This window comes from Temnothorax longispinosus, chromosome 10 (genome assembly GCF_030848805.1).
Source record: "Temnothorax longispinosus isolate EJ_2023e chromosome 10, Tlon_JGU_v1, whole genome shotgun sequence".
In the NCBI taxonomy this organism is placed as follows: Eukaryota; Metazoa; Arthropoda; class Insecta; order Hymenoptera; family Formicidae; genus Temnothorax; species Temnothorax longispinosus.
The window spans coordinates 16,009,552-16,028,764 of NC_092367.1; the positions used below are offsets into that span (position 1 = coordinate 16,009,552).

At 30.1% G+C, this 19,213-nt stretch overlaps 2 protein-coding genes across 2 annotated transcripts; both read right to left on the minus strand.

Annotated features, from left to right (window-relative positions):
• Nucleotides 1-1,066: 1,066 nt before the first annotated feature.
• Nucleotides 1,067-6,866, minus strand: LOC139819914 (UDP-glycosyltransferase UGT5-like). The gene is made up of 6 exons (XM_071789693.1): nucleotides 6,418-6,866; nucleotides 5,467-5,703; nucleotides 3,965-4,378; nucleotides 2,817-3,039; nucleotides 1,807-2,026; nucleotides 1,067-1,529 (listed from the first exon to the last, which is right to left on the minus strand). The coding sequence occupies exons 1-6, from the start codon at nucleotides 6,643-6,645 to the stop codon at nucleotides 1,241-1,243; spliced, it is 1,611 nt and encodes a 536-aa protein (XP_071645794.1). The 5' UTR covers nucleotides 6,646-6,866; the 3' UTR covers nucleotides 1,067-1,240.
• A 2,760-nt stretch (nucleotides 6,867-9,626) lies between these two features.
• Nucleotides 9,627-18,033, minus strand: LOC139819913 (UDP-glycosyltransferase UGT5-like). The gene is made up of 6 exons (XM_071789692.1): nucleotides 17,388-18,033; nucleotides 16,423-16,659; nucleotides 13,944-14,357; nucleotides 12,581-12,803; nucleotides 11,571-11,790; nucleotides 9,627-11,292 (listed from the first exon to the last, which is right to left on the minus strand). The coding sequence occupies exons 1-6, from the start codon at nucleotides 17,613-17,615 to the stop codon at nucleotides 11,004-11,006; spliced, it is 1,611 nt and encodes a 536-aa protein (XP_071645793.1). The 5' UTR covers nucleotides 17,616-18,033; the 3' UTR covers nucleotides 9,627-11,003.
• Nucleotides 18,034-19,213: the final 1,180 nt, after the last annotated feature.

The window sequence follows — 19,213 nt, forward strand, 5'->3', positions numbered from 1 at the left end:
GCTCGTTTTTTCTAATTAACAATATCACAATTATGCGAATACAAAGACGCACAATTTTTCTATCGTACCTTATCAGTTCATAATTTGGTTAATATATACATTTATGCAACCGATAAAGAGAGGGTTGTGATAAAAAAATTTTGATTACATTTTCGTCATCCAGATTTAGTTTAACGTGGATTTAGTGCGGTCTTCTGATTAAAAAGAGGAATCGACTGCAAAGAGTTAAGACCGTGAAGATTTAAGGATGCTGCTGATAAAACTAGAACCGAATATAGACAAATTGGTAGCAGCACACCAGGCTCATTCTTCTCATTAGTAATTTTTAATTGATTGTTATTGATTTGATTAATATTATAATTACTAATATTAGCGAGCAATTTTGTGTTTATGTGCAATTCCATTTTTGTTATTTTATTTTAATAAATATAAACTTTTAAATTTCAGTTTCAAGTTTAAACTAGTTTTTGAAATTCAAAAATTACAGACACAGCTACTCTTACAATTTTATTATTAGTTGAGATCGAGACAGAGATTTTCTGAGGTAAACGCCGAGAAAAATTATTTTTGAAAAAGTAGCGGTGAGCCAAAAAAAAAGTTTAGGAAACTCAAACAAACAAACGGATGTCTATCTACATTTAAATTAAGAGAATTCTGAAAGATATTTATATTTGCGTAAATGTTTGGATATAAATTTTTCCTAACGCGAGCGTGAAATGGGCCGCTTTTCGCGCTTGTTTTGAGTGAGCAAAACAGTCCATTTCGCAATGATGACGTACGCGTTGAAACATGGAACCATTTCTCAACTAGTGGAGAAATGAAATTGTAAAACAAGCGCGAAAAGCGGCCTGTTTCACGCTCTTGTTAGGAAAAATAGTATGAACAACTCGTGGGAAGAGTGGTCGAGCCCAAATGAGTGTGATGGTCAACTTCACACTCATTCAGAATCGACCACTTTTCCGCACTAGTTGTACAATATACTATTGTTAAACACTATAAGTATTACCTTACTTACTGCCAAAAAGGAGGTTTTATACATAAAATATTGTATTAAACGTTTCTAATATTTACCATATAATTTTGATTTATTTTACAATTTAATATAACATAATTTATTAATATATAATTATAATATCAATGCAATTAATACATTTTTTTATATCTACATTAATTTTACTTCTTTTACAATACATTAAACATTAACATTACTACACGCAATGTCTGTTAATATTTCTATGATTTACGCTTGTTTGCTCTTGCGTAATTTGGTGTATATATGATTATAAAAAAAATTAATCGATAACTTAATTACAAAGAATATATTCAACAATATCGCGAAGAAAATAAGTAACAAAAATGCGTAGACATCGATCTGATTTCGTTCCACCCAGCTCTGAAATTTCAACGGCGTTGCTAAAGTTAGATTTGGATGGCGGACGGTGTATTCAATGCCCCAAACAGCTAAATCTAATGGTGGTAATGGCCGATCCCGAAATTCTCTGGACAATTGTTTCATGTTTTTTGTATAACTGTACCAAAAAATGTTTCACTATTAATAATGTAATACAAAAATTACGCATCTTTATTAAAGAAAAAGCAAAATATGACGAGATGTTATGCATAAAAAGGAAAACCAAATTTTATAATCTATTTTTTCATAATCTATTATAAATAATTGTTTTTACAAAATTTATAAATCGAATACATTAAACATTAGAGCTTAGACATTATTTAAAATATCACTCTGTTGTTAATTTACTGTATAAGTAATATTAATGATAATAAAATATGATCGAAGCATGATACCTTTCATTGTAAAGTATTTCTTCAACTGCGTGTAATATGGACTGCGTGGACAAAATTTTAATGTCCAAATATATGCCAACGCCTTTAGCTACTAATATTTCTGTATTGAATTTTTGATCCATAAAAAAAGGCATTACGATCATTGGTATACCTTTCCAAATGTTTTCCTGAGTACTGAGAAGACCACCATGCGTCCAGACTGCTCTTACATTTTTATGAGCTAGACATAAAAATAGATTATAAAAAAATTTTTTATTTTAATTATTATGATGGACATTGATAGAAATCTCACATTGATACAAGCATTTAATTAGCTGTACATGCCGATTAATGTGCATGATAAATTAAATGTGATGTGCTTTTCAATCAACCGTTTTCTCGCCTGTACATTATTTTTAAACAAAAAACGAGTTTTTTATTATAATAAAAATTACTGTCCTATTATAAAGAAATTATAAAATATAATTAAAAACTGAAATTGTATTTTATTGTTAAATGCGAAAAAACTATTTAAAAAAAATTGTTCAGACATTATTGATGAGATAACCAGATAAACTTAATGCAACAAAAACTAATTTCCTTATACCGCATTTATTTTCAAAATGGAGTTTTACTGTAATTAGTCAAGAACTGTTTAACGCACAAAATATTTATGTATATTATTATATACAATGTTTTCATATCTTCCGCAATATTTTACTAAAACACTGACGATAACAATTGAGACTCAAATCAGTATTACGTAAAAGTAAATAATTCTCACAATTATAAATTTTATTTTACTCAATGCTATTTTTAAGAGAATGGTACTATAATAATTAATAATATTTAAAACTCAAATTTTATAGACATTCTAATTGTTAATAAAAAGAGCTTAAATTTAATTATAAGAATATTTCAGTTGATAAGAGAATATACGAAAAGCAATGATTAATTATATGTAAATATTACGAGAAAATATATATCGGGTCTCATGTTTCTCGTATTTTCCTAAAAATTGGGAAACGTACATAAAACTAGGCTTTGCGGTATCCATTTCACAATCATTACGTTGTCCGGTATTTTAAATGGCACTTCGATATCTAGTTTCCATAGGACTCGTTGCTTCAATTTCGACAGAGCCAGTATAACGGTTTCAACCTTGTCTAGGCCGATCGTTTTCCATTTAACATTTGTTCCTAACGATATTACGACAGCTCCATTTTTTGCTCCGTCAAGAAATACGCGCACATCCTGCAAAATGGCGAACTAAATATTTTGATTATGTATTTTAATGCCAAGACGTAATCGTAAGTAACCGATACGTTTTCATGTGGATTATATCTAAGTAGATTATATTATCAAATTTGCTTAAATAAAATTTATACAACCATAAGTTATTTCCATAAGTTATTAAAAATAGAATATTATTGTAAAAAATATTTTTGTTTTTTTAAATTTAGCAATATGCCGCGCAATATTTAGGTATCTTTTGCTTGCAATTTACTATAAAAATTAATTAATAATTAATTAATGAAAAAAAATTATATTATTTATGTGATATATAGTCATTTTGAAAATAGCATATTTAAAATGTTTTTGTAAATATGTATTCCTAGACAGCATCCATGTTTAAAAGACGTCTTTACAACGTAAGTCTTTTAGACATTATTTATACCTACTTAAAATATATACACATTTTATGTGAAATAAACATATGCAAAATTCTCATAAATTTGGAAATATACAAAAAATTATCGATTTAATAAAAACAAGATTAAAAATTTGTCTTGATCTAACTATGTTTATTTAAAATTCCGCGAATTAGAACAGTATTTTTTACAACCAAGATAGACAAAGAATTTTATTCGTTCGATGACTTAATTATTAGCAAAGCTGTCCATATTAGGGTGGATTCTAATCAAATTTGCTGCCAATCTGTGCGCATATTACTAACATTTTGGTTACTGGGAATATGTTGAATAGAACGGAAAAATCTGTGCAACACAAGAGGAATGATAAGGTTCTAGTGCGATAATCTTCGAATATAGATAATAATAGATAACAAACTAGGGTTTCGTTAAAATTCTATTTTAGTATACGCCTTTTTTTTGTTAATATTTTTATTGCAATTTTTGCTAAATTGCTCTTTTCAAGTAACAAGTATAATTTCTCTCACCTCAGGATACGTCGCGACTACCTCGCCGGCAATTGGTTCTATGGCCTGGGCATTCAGTCCTGCAATCTCGAGTGTGTTCGGCGGCAATGGGATCGCAGGCTCGAGCGCAGGATGAGTATTGATTAGTACTATATTAATTCTGTCTTTTTCTATTTCATGTAATGGTCTGATTGCATGACCTAAATATTCCTCAGTAAGTTGTTGAATAATAGGTAAATAATAATAATCTCGTATGAGGTCATCCACAATGTAATATAAAGCATTCCATGCTCTCAGCCATAAACTATCGGGTTTCACAATGGACGCAGGGTAGGGCCGAACAGTCGGGTAACTTGGACCACCGACAAAATCTTTGAGCCAAGGTGCAGTACCAAATGGAACATAGCCTACTACGGGCGGCTTACCTTTAGCAACCTGAAAAACAATACTTACAGACAATAGAAAGTGCTAAAACTAAATAGCTGTTATTTTGTGATAAATAAACGAAATTAATTAAGTAATATTTTGTAGAACTAGCCCGTTATTTTATTAGCAGATAATGTAAAAATAATATATTATTTATATAAAAATAAACTCGCTTTACGCGAAAGTAGTGTAATTAGTTCTGTGACTATTATTTCCATGTATTACTTTACGTTTGTTGAAGCTAGTACGAGAATTTATTATTGCAATAATGATTCTCAATTATTTATAGGGTGCAAGAATGCCGAAAATTGCAGGTAAGAATCTCCAAGCGCAACATTATATTGCAACCAGTCAAATTCTTGGATGTTTTGTACAATATTTGTTTTTGTAAGTTTTATACGTGTATGCCCATTTTAAAAAATGATTTATTTCTTCTATAGTATATATAAGGTTTAACTCATTCCGGTTTGTCTACTCATGTTACACAGTTTACAGCCTTGTGTTCACGACGCTAGAAATCGCCGAGATCTCGGACGGAGAAAAAATTGACCAACATGCATATCGGTTGATTGGCTGAAATGTTCAAATGTGATCGGTCAATTCTTTCTTTGTCCTAGATCTCGGAGTAGTTTCCGGCATCGTGGGCACAAGGCTTTATACAAGGAATCTCTTTTTTATTGCTGCACTGGCAGAGTTCAAGAACCCTACATACACTAAAGCATGAGGGTCTCATATGCACGTTTCACCTGCTTCAATGTATATGTATACTTCTCGAAGTGGTATGTACAGCCAGTGTGGCAATAGAAAATAGTCCCACAGTTTCAGTAACTTCCCGGTTGTTATCCTTTTATTTGTATAGAGAGTGGCACAAAATTTTTCATGTATTTTTACGCATTTTGTGTATTAAAGATATTCCACAATGAAACATCGTATTTCAACACCGTTTTGAACTAAATAACGAATGATTAACAATTATTTTCAATTTGTTGCGCTTGCAAACACACTTTGATTTTTAAGGCAACTTTGCTAAGTCGCTTGCAATTTAAAAGCTAGACTAAACAATTACTATACACTTCGCTAATACTAGATTGCCCTACCTCCCACAATCCGTAGAAACATTGAGTTATAGTAATGTCCTGCACTATAACGTCAAACTCGACAGTTTTTGCCATTTCCAAGAGTTCTCTTGCAGCTTTAGTTCTTATCACTGTCTGACATCCGCTCATGCCCCACTGATACATAAAATTCACCATATAAAGTACACTGTACTGTTCCCATTCAGCTGGATTATAATCCTCGGATTGTTCATAAGTTTGCATTACACCATCGAAAACCTGAAAATAATAAGTACTCTTCGCTTTACAGGAGAGGACATACGAAAATGCGTTAAACTATCTCAAAAAGCAGTTATTAATCTTATGTATAATAAAATAGAAAACAACATTTTAAAATAGAGAAGTTATATATTTTTTTATTTATTATATATAAATTCCAAATAATCGATTTATACTACCGCTCAAAAGTATTTACCATCCCAGAAAAAATGGGAAAAAATTTTAGTTTTTTGTAGTAAATGGTTTAAAGTGCAGAAGATTAATGTTACGTATACTTATTGTTAACTTACACGAAACTAATGCTATGTTGGTCCTTACTTCCTAATTTCATGTAATTATTTTGCGTACGGAAAATCACATTTTCCGAGATCATCACGCGCGTTGTTGTATTTAGAAATCAAAATCAATTACAAAATTAATCGACAAGATGCCAAAATTCTATATGGTTGTAATAAAAAAACGTGACCATCTTAATGAGGCGAAAATTTAAAAATAATGTTATTTTCTTGTCAAATTATTGTTTAACATTATTTAAATAACATGTAACTACGTATACAATAAAAACATATGTAGCAAATTATTAGTCTTTTCATTATAATTTTATTAATAAACTCATTTCTAATTAAATTTCTTTAAAGCGGTCAATATGTACCTTTGAGCGGTAGTGTAACGTCTCTCAGGCGAATGTCTTCGAATCTCATAATATTTACTTACGGCGTATGTCAAATTCTGCCCGAGTATTCCTTTAATCTTAGTCTCATGTATGCTCACTATATGTACATGATGGCCTTTACGAAGCAATCCTTTAACCAAATGCTCCGTCCAGACGTGGTGACTAGTCGACGGAATAGTCTCTATCACTAAAATCGACATTGGTTTCGACGCCGTCACGAGATCACCCATTAAGATACAACAAACAAAGAAACTGACACTACTTAACATCGTTGCGCTACTCGTGTGGTCTTTCGATCAGATCCTAGTACCGACTGAATCAAGAAAAACACTGATGTAGGATTCTTCCCCTCCTCATTTCAAGATAACTGTGTTTGTACTTTTTGAGTAACGGGCTGACAAATGCGTTGACATGTAGATAACTTAGCTGTACAATTATACAAAAAGATTAAAAGAGATATAAAACCGGTAAATGTGTATAAAATGCCGAACTTCATCGATTTTATTGCTACTTAAATATGTTGTAAGGAAGGTCTTTCTGAGTAATTCTACGTGAAAAAAAAGTGGGGGACGGTATTAGTTTAAAAGGTATATACGACAAATTCAAGTTTGACATTAAAGTTTATAGGTATATGCTGTAATGATATGTTATTTTTTCAGTACTAAGGAAAGTAATTTGTTAATATGTGTGTATAGAGTACACATATCAGCAAATTTCTTTTCTTAGAACTACATATAATGTTACTTCATAATACATAAAAAGAGTATTAAATATGTAAAACTTTAATTTGCTATTTTTTCTAAACCAATGCCGTTCCCCACATTTTTCTTGCATAGAATTACTCTGAAAGACTTTCCGTGGCGATGAAATCGGTGAGGTTTCCTTTTATACGCATTTATCATAAAATCACTAATAACATGTGTATGTATAATGTATGTAGTACGCAGTATCTGATATTTACTCACTGAATGAAGACATTTGCATGCAGAACAATCATCCAATCAGTGTTGATCATTACATAATACATAATTGATTATTAAGTTACATAATACATTATTGATCATTAAATAATAAAATACCTATAATAATTGTTAATATACGTAAGTCTCTGTATTAAACATGCATGTAGGCCGACAAAAAAGAGCAAATTATATGAACCTAATTATATTTACAAAAAATTTTAATTATTTACCACATACAATATTACAAAATCTTGATTCTTGCAGACTGAGCGATATCGACGTTACCACGATACGGTATAAAACATGTTGAAAGAGAAAGATTATTAAAATAATTGAAAAATATTTAGTATATATTATAGATTAATGATATCTATTAAAAGTATAAACAAAATATAAATAAGATGTTAAGATATAATCGGCACGATGCAATTTTCACAATATACATATTATCTGATTAAATGACTATAAGTGAGAATAATAAAAAAATTTAAATATAAAATAAATTAATTTTAGTTACAAGCGTGTGCGTTTGACATACGTGGACCTTGGAATGTGTCCCGCGGGCACGAGAATCTTGTCAAGTATACGCATACCTCATGTAAACTATGACACTGGGAACCTGGAACTGTTATGTATTTGTTTACTTATATTAACGCGCAGTACTCGATCCATATTTGTTAATGACGTCGGGTCTCAAATTCATAGGTTCTAAACATATAAAATTGGAAGATCAAGAAGCGTATTGTACATTCTAAGGAATATTCCTTTACACAATGAGAGGAATACTAAATTTCAGATAAACAAAAAGGAGGAAAATTGACATATTGCTGTCAAATAATTTATTTTTTAATTACTGACATTATTTGATGATAATAAAATAAACGATGCGGCTAAGAACGATCAGAACGCGTATACGTGGACGAGAAAATGGCAGCCGCTCTTTGGGATTTGGGAGGATTCGGTTTGCAAGTGCCCACGGAATTCGGCGGGTTGGGATTGACGAATACTCAGTACGCTCGAATCGTCGAGATTTGTGGCTATCACGATTTGGGTCTCGCTATCACTCTGGCCGCGCATCAGAGCATAAGGTACAAGGTAAAACTGTTTACGGATGTATTTTGCTTTCTGATACATTTTTGTCAATTTTCCTAATTAGTATTAATTTCATTAATATGAATATACTGAGCGTTATTGGTAAAATGTAAAATCGCCGCCTATCTTTAGGAATTTGGTACATCCGAAATTGACGGAAAGTGCCGCGCTTTGCTCGAAGGTGAAAATAATAATTCGAACGTAAGCTGGAACTTTTTCAGTTAAATATAAATTTCTATAAAAATATATATGTATAATTGCAGAGCGTGGAGAGCTTTGGCCAAGTTATAGAGTCCTGTCTCATTAAATATGGACGAGGCATTGTAGATGAGCAATTTATCCTCAACAGGATCACGCAGGCTGCTTTCGATACGTATACAATGGCAGTTGTCCTAAGCAGGACGACTGTGTCGTTGAACAAGAATCTGCCTAGCGCAGAACACGAATTATTAATGACACAAACTTGGTGCGCGGAGGTATGAATATGTTATTCTTTATTCAAATTCTAGCAGGATCAATAATGGCTTTCGAGTGCATTTGCTGTAACTATTATTTATAATTTCCTAAAACTAATGAATTAACATATAGACAGTATTTAATTTAAAAAGTATCTTTCAGATGATTGACTAGGAATAATTTAGGAATAATTGACTCGAATTTCTGTCATTATATTAATATTATTTGATCCTGCTAGCGATAATGTGAATATACAATTTATCTTGTAACTGCTAGACACGATTGCTTAATGCAATTTGTTGTTACAAGCGCATCAAATCGCGCTGCATATAATCTACAGCAGGTCAGTTCGAGCAAGCAATTGGGCATCTTCAGTAAATTGAGTAAAATTTCGAAGAATGTATGCGAAGTCGGTGAATGCGTACAATCAAATCCGCTGGGTTTTTAAGATATGATAAATTTATCTTATAAGAGATAACTTATCCAAATCTTAAGTTTTTATCGCGCTAGATATAAGGGATAATAGGAACTGCTTTCCCCGTGGAAGGAAAAAGCTGAATATTTTGTTATTCTTTCGAATTCATATTTCATCTGGCAATTTCTAGAAATAAAAATATGTAAAATACAAATGTTAACTTCGTGATGAATTGTATGTACTTTCCGTGAAAACTACGGAAGCGATCAATGCAAATGTTAAACTTAATAAGGTGTAAAGCATAAGGTGTATCTAAAGGTATATATAGAAAATTATGTATTTTTAATATCTCTTTATACCTCTTTACACGAAAAACGGCGATTCCAGATGTGTACAGCTATACAAATAATACGATCGATCTGACGTTTTTCTTTTCTTAGATGGTGTTTATTCATTTTATATATCCATTAGTTTCGTTGAAAAAATAATTTTAATAAATTACACCGTGTTAAGTAGTCTTTCACACAATAAATTCAATGAAGAACTTTAAATGGGAGAAGTGTACCGTCATACATATATATATATCTTATTTTATACATTTAAATATATTTCAATTTAATATTATCGTAGCCGATCGTTTTTTCTAATCGTTAAATGCACAATTTAACAATATCACAATTATGCGAATACAAAGATGCACAATTTTCCAATCGTGTCTTATCGTATCTTATCAGTTCATAGTGACAGTGGAAGCACATAGCGCGTATGCTTGGCGCTTTTTTACTTTTTTTGTGAAAAAATTAATATAATTACACTTATATCTATTTCTGTACCAATGTAGATTCTTTAATTCTTAGAAGTAGAAAGAAATGAAAAGTAAGTTAAACCGAAATTGAAGTAGTTAATCTACATTGGTAGAAATGGACATAAGTGCATATCTCGGAAACTAAAGCAGTTAGCCCTATAAGACCTATATAATTTTTTGTTCAGCGTAAAAAATACTCGCAGAAACCACAGTCAAATCAAGGGGCCCTAGTTATCGTGTTCTCCCCACAATATTCTTCCGAAGCAAATAATAATGAAATAATACTATAAATAAATAGTTACAATATTTTAAGTTTTTTGACAGTTCTGAACAACATATATAGATGAAGTATGTTACTTATATATTCGTAATAGGCAGTTTTTGAAATTCAAAAATTACACAGCTACATAAATATTTTGGTATAATTCAAAACTTACAGACACAGCTACTCTTACAATTTTATTATTGAGATCGAAACAGAGATTTCTCGAGGTAAACGCTGAAAAAAATTATCTTTGAAAAGATAGCGGTGAGCAACAAAAATGTTTAAGAAACTCAAGCAAACAAACGGATGTCTTTTTACATTTAAATTAAGAGAATTTTGAAAGTTATTTATATTTGCGTAAATGTTTGGATATAAATTTTGTTAAACACTATAAGTATTACCTTACTTACTGCCAAAAAAAAGGTTTTATACATAAAATATTGTATTAAACGTTTCTAATATTTACCACATAGTTTTGATTTATTTTACAATTTAATATAGCATAATTTATTAATATATAATTATAATATCAATGCAATTATAACATTTTTTATATCTACATTAATATTTTACTTCTTTTACATTAAACATTAATATTACTGCACGCAATGTCTGTTAATATTTCTAATGATTTACGCTTGTTTGCTCTTGCGTAATTTGGTGTATATATGATTATAAAAAACATTAATCGATAACTTAATTACAAAGAATATATTTAACAATATCGTGAAGAAAATAAGTAACAATAATGCGTAGACGTCGATCTGATTTCGTTCCACCCAACTCTGAAATTTCAACGGCGTTGCTAAAGTTAGATTTGGATGGCGGACGGTGTATTCAATGCTCCAAACAGCTAAATCTAATGGTGGTATTGGCCGATCCCGAAATTCGGTGGACAATTGTTTCATGTTTTTTGTATAACTGTACCAAAAAATGTTTCACTATTAATAATGTAATACAAAAATTACGCATCTTTATTAAAGAAAAAGCTAAATATGACGAGATGTTATGTATAAATAGGAAAGCCAAATTTTATAATCTATTTTTTCATAATCTATTATAAACAATTGTTTTTACAAAAATTTATAAATCGATTATATTAAACATTAGAGCTTAGACATTATTTAAAATATCACTCTGTTGTTAATTTACTGTATAAGTAATATTAATGATAATAAAATATGATCGAAACATGATACCTTTCATTGTAAACTATTTCTTCAACTGCGTGTAATATGGACTGCGTGGACAAAATTTGAATGTCCAAATATATGCCAACGCCTTTAGCTACTAATATTTCTGTATTGAATTTTTGATCCAAAAAAAAAGGCATTACGATCATTGGTACACCTTTCCAAATGTTTTCCTGAGTACTGAGAAGACCACCATGCGTCCAGATTGCTCTTACATTTTTATGAGCTAAACATAAAAATAGATTATAAAAACAATTTAATTTTAATTATTATGATGAACATGGATGGAAATCTCACATTGATACAAACATTTAATTAGCTGTACATGCCGATTAATGTGCGTGATAAATTAAATGTGATGGGCTTTTCAATCAATCGTTTTCTCGCCTGTGCATTATTTTTAAACAAAAAACGAGTTTTTTTATTGTAATAAAAATTACTGTCTTATTATAAAGAGATTATAAAATATAATTATAATTATTGAAAACTGAAATTGTCTTATTGTTAGATGAAAAAACTATTAAAAAAAAATTGTTCAGACATTATTGATGAGATAACAATTAATGCAACAAAAACTAATTTCCTTATACCGCATTTATTTTCAAGATGGAGTTTTACTGTAATTAGTCAAGAACTGTTTAACGCACAAAATATTTATGTATATTATATACAATGTTTTCATATCTTCCGCAATATTTTACTAAAATACTGGTGATAACAATTATTGAGACTCGAATCAGTATTACGTAAAAGTAAATAATTCTCACAATTATACATTTTATTTTACTCAATGCTATTTTTAAGAAAATGGTATTATAATAATTAATAATATATTTAAAACTCAAATTTTATAAACATCCTGATTGTTATTAATGAAATCTTAAACTTAATTATAAGAATTTTTCAGTTGATAAGAGAACATACGAAAAGCAATGATTAATTATATGTAAATATTACGAGAAAATATATATCGGGTCTCATGTTTCTCGTATTTTTCTAAAAATTGGGAAACGTACATAAAACTAGGCTTTGCGGCATCCATTTCACAATCATTACATTGTTCGGTATTTTAAATGGCACTTCGATATCTAGTTTCCATAGGACTCGTTGCTTCAGTTTCGACAGAGCCAGTATAACAGTTTCAACCTTGTCTAGGCCGATCATTTTCCATTTAACATTTGTTCCTAACGATATTACGATAGCTCCATTTTTTGCTCCGTCAAGAAATACGCGCACATCCTGCAAAATAATGGCAAACTAAGTATTTTGATAATATAATTTATGCAAAAATATGTATTTTAATGCCAAGACGTAATCGTAAGTAACCGATACATTTTCATGTGGATTATATCTAAGCAGATTATATATTATCTTTAAATCAAATTTATACAACCATAAGTTATTTCCGTAAGTTATTAAAAATAGAATATTATTGTAAAAAATATTTTTTAAGTTTTTTTACATTTAGCAATATGCCGCGCAATATTTAAGTATCTTTTGCTTGCAATTTACTGATCATTATAGAAATTAATTAATTATTAATTAATGAATAAAAATTATATTATATTATGTTATATATAGCTATTTGTTCAATTATAAAGATGTTGAAAATAGCATATTTAAAATGTTTTTATAAATATGTATTCTTAGACAGCATCCATGGCTAAAAGACGTCTTTACAACGTAAGTCTTTTAGACATTATTTATACCTACTTACAAATATATGCACATTTTATGTGAATTAAACGTATGCAAAATTCTCATTTTGGAAGTATACAAAAAATTATCGATTTAATAAAAACAAGATTAAAGGTTTGTCTTGATCTAACTGTTTATTTAAAATTCCGCGAATTTAGAACAGTATTTTTTACAACCAAGATAAACAATTAAGAATTTCGCCTATTTTTATAAAGATTTTGGGCTATATATTCCGGGCCTATATTCCGGGTCATCAGTCATATATTTTTGCAAATAATAGTGGTAGTATTAAAGAAAAAAATAGTTTAAGTCTTCAAAGTCTCGCTGGAAGCAGTCTAGATCTCATAACGATGTCATTTTATTCGTTCAATGGCTTAATTATTAGCAAAGCTGTCCATATTAGTGTGGATTCTAATCAAATTTGCTGCCAATTTGTGCGCATATTACTAACATTTTGGTTACTGGGAATATGTTGAATAGAACGGAAAAATCTGTGCAACACAAGAGGAATGATGGGTTCTAGTGCGGTAATCTTCGAATATAGATAATAATATATAACAAACTGGGGTTTCGTTAAAATTCTATTTTAGTATACATATATACACCATTTTTTTTGCTAATATTCTTATTGCAATTTTTGCTAAATTGCGCTTTTCAAGTAACAAGTATAATTTCTCTCACCTCAGGATACGTCGTGACTATCTCGCCGGCAATTGGTTCTATGGCCTGGGCATTCAGTCCTGCAATCTCGAGAGTGTTCGGTGGCAATGGGATCGCAGGCTCGAGCGCAGGATGAGTATTGATTAGTACTATATTAATTCTGTCTTTTTCTATTTCATGTAATGGTCTGATTGCATGACCTAAATATTCCTCAGTAAGTTGTTGAATAATAGGTGAATAATAATAATCTCGTATGAGGTCATCCACAATGTAATATAAAGCATTCCATGCTCTCAGCCATAAACCATCGGGTTTCACAATGGACGCAGGGTAGGGCCGAACAGTCGGATAACTTGGACCACCGACATAATCTTTGAGCCAAGGTGCAGCACCAAATGGAACATAGCCTACTACGGGTGGCTTACCTTTAGCAACCTGAAAAACAATACTTACAGACAATAGAAAGTGCTAAAACTAAATAGCTGTTATTTTGTAATAAATAAACGAAATAAAATAATAAATTAAGTACTATTTTGCAGAACTAGCCCGTTATTTTATTTGCAGATAATGTAAAAATAATATATTATTTGTATAAAAACAAACTATCGCTTTACGCGAAAGTAGTGTATTTAGTTCTGCGACTATTATTTCCATGTATTATTTTACATTTGTTAAAGCTAGTACGAGGTTTATTATTGCAATAATGATTCTCAATTATTTATAAGAGTGCAAGAGTGCCGAGATTGCAGGTAAAAATCTCCAAACGCAACAATATATTGCAACCAGTCAAATTCTTAAATGTTTTGTACAATATTTGTTTTTGTAAGTTTTATACATGTATACCCTTTTTAAACTATGTGCTAATAAGAATGACTTATTTCTTCTATAGTATATATAAGGTTTAACTCATTCCGGTTTGTCTACTCATGTTACACAGTTTACAGCCTTGTGTCCACGACGCTAGAAATCGCCGAGATCTCGGACGGAGAAAGAATTGACCAACATGAATATTAGTTAATTGGCTGAAATGTTCAAATGTGATCGTGTGTCAATTTCTTTCTTCGTCCTAGGGGCCACTTCGACCAACGCCGATTAACTTTAATCAACGATTAACTCAATCAGCAGTGTCGCCAACAACAAGATATTTGTCGTTGTGTATGTCGTTCTTAACCAATCTTTTCAAATATTATACTACTTTTCTTTAATTTGAATAAAGGTGTTTCGATTTTTATTTAAAATATCTACGAAAACGTGTTTATGTAACATGGATAGAATTATTAATTTTTTATTATTTGATGAATACGAGGGTTATGATCTTCCAATAAGAATAAGGAATCGACGAAAACCACGTATAATCAGGCCACGTATAAATTATTTAGAAATTTTTGATGATGATCATTTTAAAAGAAGATTTGCAATATCAAAGGAAAACTTTAACATGATATTAGAAAAAATTTATAATATATATATATAATATATAATATATAATTTATTATATATTATGTATATAAATATATATATATATATAATATATAATAAATTATATATATATATGTGTATATATATATATATATATATAATTTTAAAATATACATACCGATTAGTTTTATGTTGTAATTCAACATAAATTTTTTCTAATATCATGTTAAAGTTTTCCTTTAATATTGCAGATCTTCTTTTAAAATGACAAAAATTTCTAAATAATTTATACGTGGCCTGATTATACGTGATTTTCGTCGATTCCTTCTTATTGGAAGATCATAACCCTCGTATTCATTAAATAATAAAAATTTAATAATTCTATCCATGTTACATAAACACTTTTTCGTTGATATTTTAAATAAAAATCAAAACACCTTTATTCAAATTAAAGAGAAGTAGTATAATATTTGAAAAGATTGGTTAAGAACGACATACACAACGACAAATATCTTGTTGTTGGCGACACTGCTGATTAAGTTAATCGTCGATTAAAGTTAATCGGCGTTGGTCGAAGTGGCCCTATAGATCTCGGAGTAATTTCCGGAATCGTGGGGACAAGGGTTTATACAGGGTATCTTTTTTTTATTGCTGCACCGGCTGTCAAGTTCAAGAACCCTACATACACTAAAGCATGAGGGTCTCATATGTACGTTTCTCCTGCTTCAATGTATATGTACACATTGTACACTTCTCGAACTAGTATGTACAGCCAGTGTAGCAATAGAAAATAGACCCACAGTTTCAGTAACTTCCCGGTTGTTATCCTTTTATTTGTATAGAGAGTGGCACAAAATTTTTCATGCATTTTTACGCATTTTGTGTATTAAAGACATTCACAATAAAGCATCATATTTCAACATCGTTTTGAACTAAATAACGAATGATTAAGAATGATTTTCAATTTGCTACGCTTGAAAACACACTTTGATTTATAAGGCAACTTTGCTAAGTCGCTTGCAATTTAAAAGCTAGACTAAACAATTACTATACACTTCGCTAATACTATAGATTGCCCTACCTCCCACAATCCGTAGAAACATTGAGCTAAAGTAATGTCGTGCACTATAACGTCAAACTCGACAGTTTTAACCATTTCCAAGAGTTCTCTCGCCCCTTTAGTTCTTATCACTGTCTGACATCCGCCTATGCCCCACTGATACTGAAACTTTATCATATAAAGTACACTGTACTGTTCCCATTCAGCTAAATTATAATCCTCAGATTGTTCAATAGTTTCCATTACACCATCGAAAACCTGAAAATAATAAGTACTCTTCGCTTTACAGGAGAGGACATACGAAAATGCGTTAAATTATCTCAAAAAACAGTTATATATTAATTTTATATGTATAATAAAATAAAAAACAATATTTTAAAATAGGAAAGTTATATTTTTTTATATTTATCATATATATAAATTTTAAATAATCGATTTATACTACCGCTCAAAGGTATTTACCATCCCAGAAAAAATGGGAAAAAATTTTAGTTTTTTGCAGTAAATGGTTTAAAGTGCAGCGGAGATTAATGTTACGTATACTTATTGTTAACTTACACAAAACTAATGCTATGTTGGTCCTTACTTCCTAATTTCATGTAATTATTTTGCGTACAGAAAATCTGAAATAATAAATACATTTTTCGAGATCATCACGTTGGTGTATTTAGAAACCAAAATCAATTACAAAATTAATCGACAGGATGCCAAATTTCTGTATGGTTGTAATAAAAAAACGTGAACATCTTAATGACGCGAAAATTTAAAATAATGTTATATTCTTGTCAAATTATTGTTTAACATTATTTAAATAACATGTAACTACGTATACAATAAAAACATATGTAGCAAATTATTAGTCTTTTCATTATAATTTTATTAATAAACTCATGTCTAAATTAATTTCTTTAAAGCGGCCAATATCTTTGAGCGGTAGTGTAACGTCTCTCAGGCGAATGTCTTCGAATCTCATAACATTTACTTACGGCGTATGTCAAATTCTGCCCGAGTATTCCTTTAATCTTAGTCTCCTGTATGCTCGCTACATGTACATGATGGCCTTTACGAAGCAATCCTTTAACCAAATGCTCCGTCCAGACATGGTGACTAGGCGACGGAAGAGTCGCTATCACTAAAATCGACATTGGTTTCGACGCTGTCACGAGATCACCCGTTAAGATACAACAAACAAACAAAACGACACTACTTAACATAGTTGCGCTACTCGTGTGGTCTTTCAATCAGATTCTAGTACCGACTGAATCAAGAAAGACTGAGGATGTATAGGATTCTTCGATCCCCTCCTCATTTTAAGATAACTGGTGTTTGTACTTTGCGTAACGGGCTGGCAATTACGTTGACATGTCGATAACTTAGCTGTACAATTATAGAAAAAGATTAAAGGAGATATAGAATCGGTAAATGTGTATAAAATGCCGAATTTCATCGATTTTATTGCCACTTAAATATGTTATAGGGGAGGTCCTTCTGAGTAATTCTACGTGAGAAAAAAGTGGGGGGCGGTATTAGTTTAAAAGATACAACAAATTCAAGTTTGACATTAAAGTTTATAGGTATATGCTGTAATAATATGTTATTTCTTCAGTACTAAGGAAAGTAATTTACTTATATGTGTGTATAGATAGAGTACACATATCAGCAAATTGCTTCTCTTTCTTAGAACTATAATGTTACATAATACATAATACATAATACATAAAACATAAAAAGAGTATTAAAATTGTAAAAACTTTAATTTGCTATTTTTTCTAAACCAAGACCGTTCCCCACTTTTTTCTTGCGTAGAATTACACTGAAAGACTTCCCGTGACGATGAAATCGTTGAGGTTTCCTTTTATACGCATTTTTTATTATAAAATCACTAATAATATGTGTATGTATAATGTATGTAGTACGCAGTATCTATTTACTCACTACTATCATATTGTTAAAATTAAATGAAGACATTTGCACGCAGAACAATCATCCAATCAGGGTTGATGTTGATCATTACATAATACATATAATTGATTATTAAATTACAAAATACATTATTGATCATTAAATAATAAAATACCTATAATAATTGTTAATATACGTAAGTCACTGTATTAAACATGCATGTAGGCCGACAAAAAAGAACAAATTATATGTACCTAATTATATTTACAAAAAAATTTTAATTATTTGCCACATACAATATTACAAAATCTTGATTCTTGCAAACTGAGCGATATCGACATTACCACGATACGGTATAAAACATGTTGAAAGAGGAAGATTATTAAAATAATTGAAAAATATTTAGTATATATTATAGATTAATGATATCTATTAAAAGTATAAACAAAATATAAATAAGATGTTAAGATATAATCGGCACGATGTAATTTTCACAATATACATATCTGATTAAATGACTATAAGTGAGAATAACAAAAAAAAATTTAAATATAAAATAAATTAATTTTAGTTACAAAAAGCGTGTGCATCTGACATACGTGGACCTTGAAATGCGCCCCGCGGGCACGGAAAGTCTTGTCAAGTATACGCATATACGTTATGTAAACTATGACGCTGGGAACCCGGAACTGTTATGTATATTGTTTACTTATATTAACGCGCAGTACTCGATCCATGTGTTAATAACGTCGGTTCTCAAATTCATATATAGGTTCTAAACATCTAAAATTGAAAGATCAAGCGTATTGTACATTCTAAGGAATATTCCTTTACACAATGAGAGGAATACTAAATTTCAGATAAACAAATAAAGTAGGAAAATTGACATATTGCTGTCAAATAATTTATT

What these genes read in the sequence shown, in the direction of transcription:
- LOC139819914 (XM_071789693.1), bottom strand. Translation starts at nt 6,645, where the DNA reads ATGTTAAGTAGTGTCAGTTTCTTTGTTTGTTGTATCTTAATGGGTGAT. An exon ending in GGCAGAATTTGACATACGCC is followed by an intron (nt 5,704 to 6,417) that starts GTAAGTAAATAT and finishes TATTATTTTCAG; the next exon opens with GTTTTCGATGGTGTAATGCA. An exon ending in ACCGCAAAGCCTAGTTTTAT is followed by an intron (nt 2,027 to 2,816) that starts GTACGTTTCCCA and finishes TTTTATGTCTAG; the next exon opens with CTCATAAAAATGTAAGAGCA.
- LOC139819913 (XM_071789692.1), bottom strand. Translation starts at nt 17,615, where the DNA reads ATGTTAAGTAGTGTCGTTTTGTTTGTTTGTTGTATCTTAACGGGTGAT. An exon ending in GGCAGAATTTGACATACGCC is followed by an intron (nt 16,660 to 17,387) that starts GTAAGTAAATGT and finishes TATTATTTTCAG; the next exon opens with GTTTTCGATGGTGTAATGGA. An exon ending in GTTTCTACGGATTGTGGGAG is followed by an intron (nt 14,358 to 16,422) that starts GTAGGGCAATCT and finishes ATTGTTTTTCAG; the next exon opens with GTTGCTAAAGGTAAGCCACC.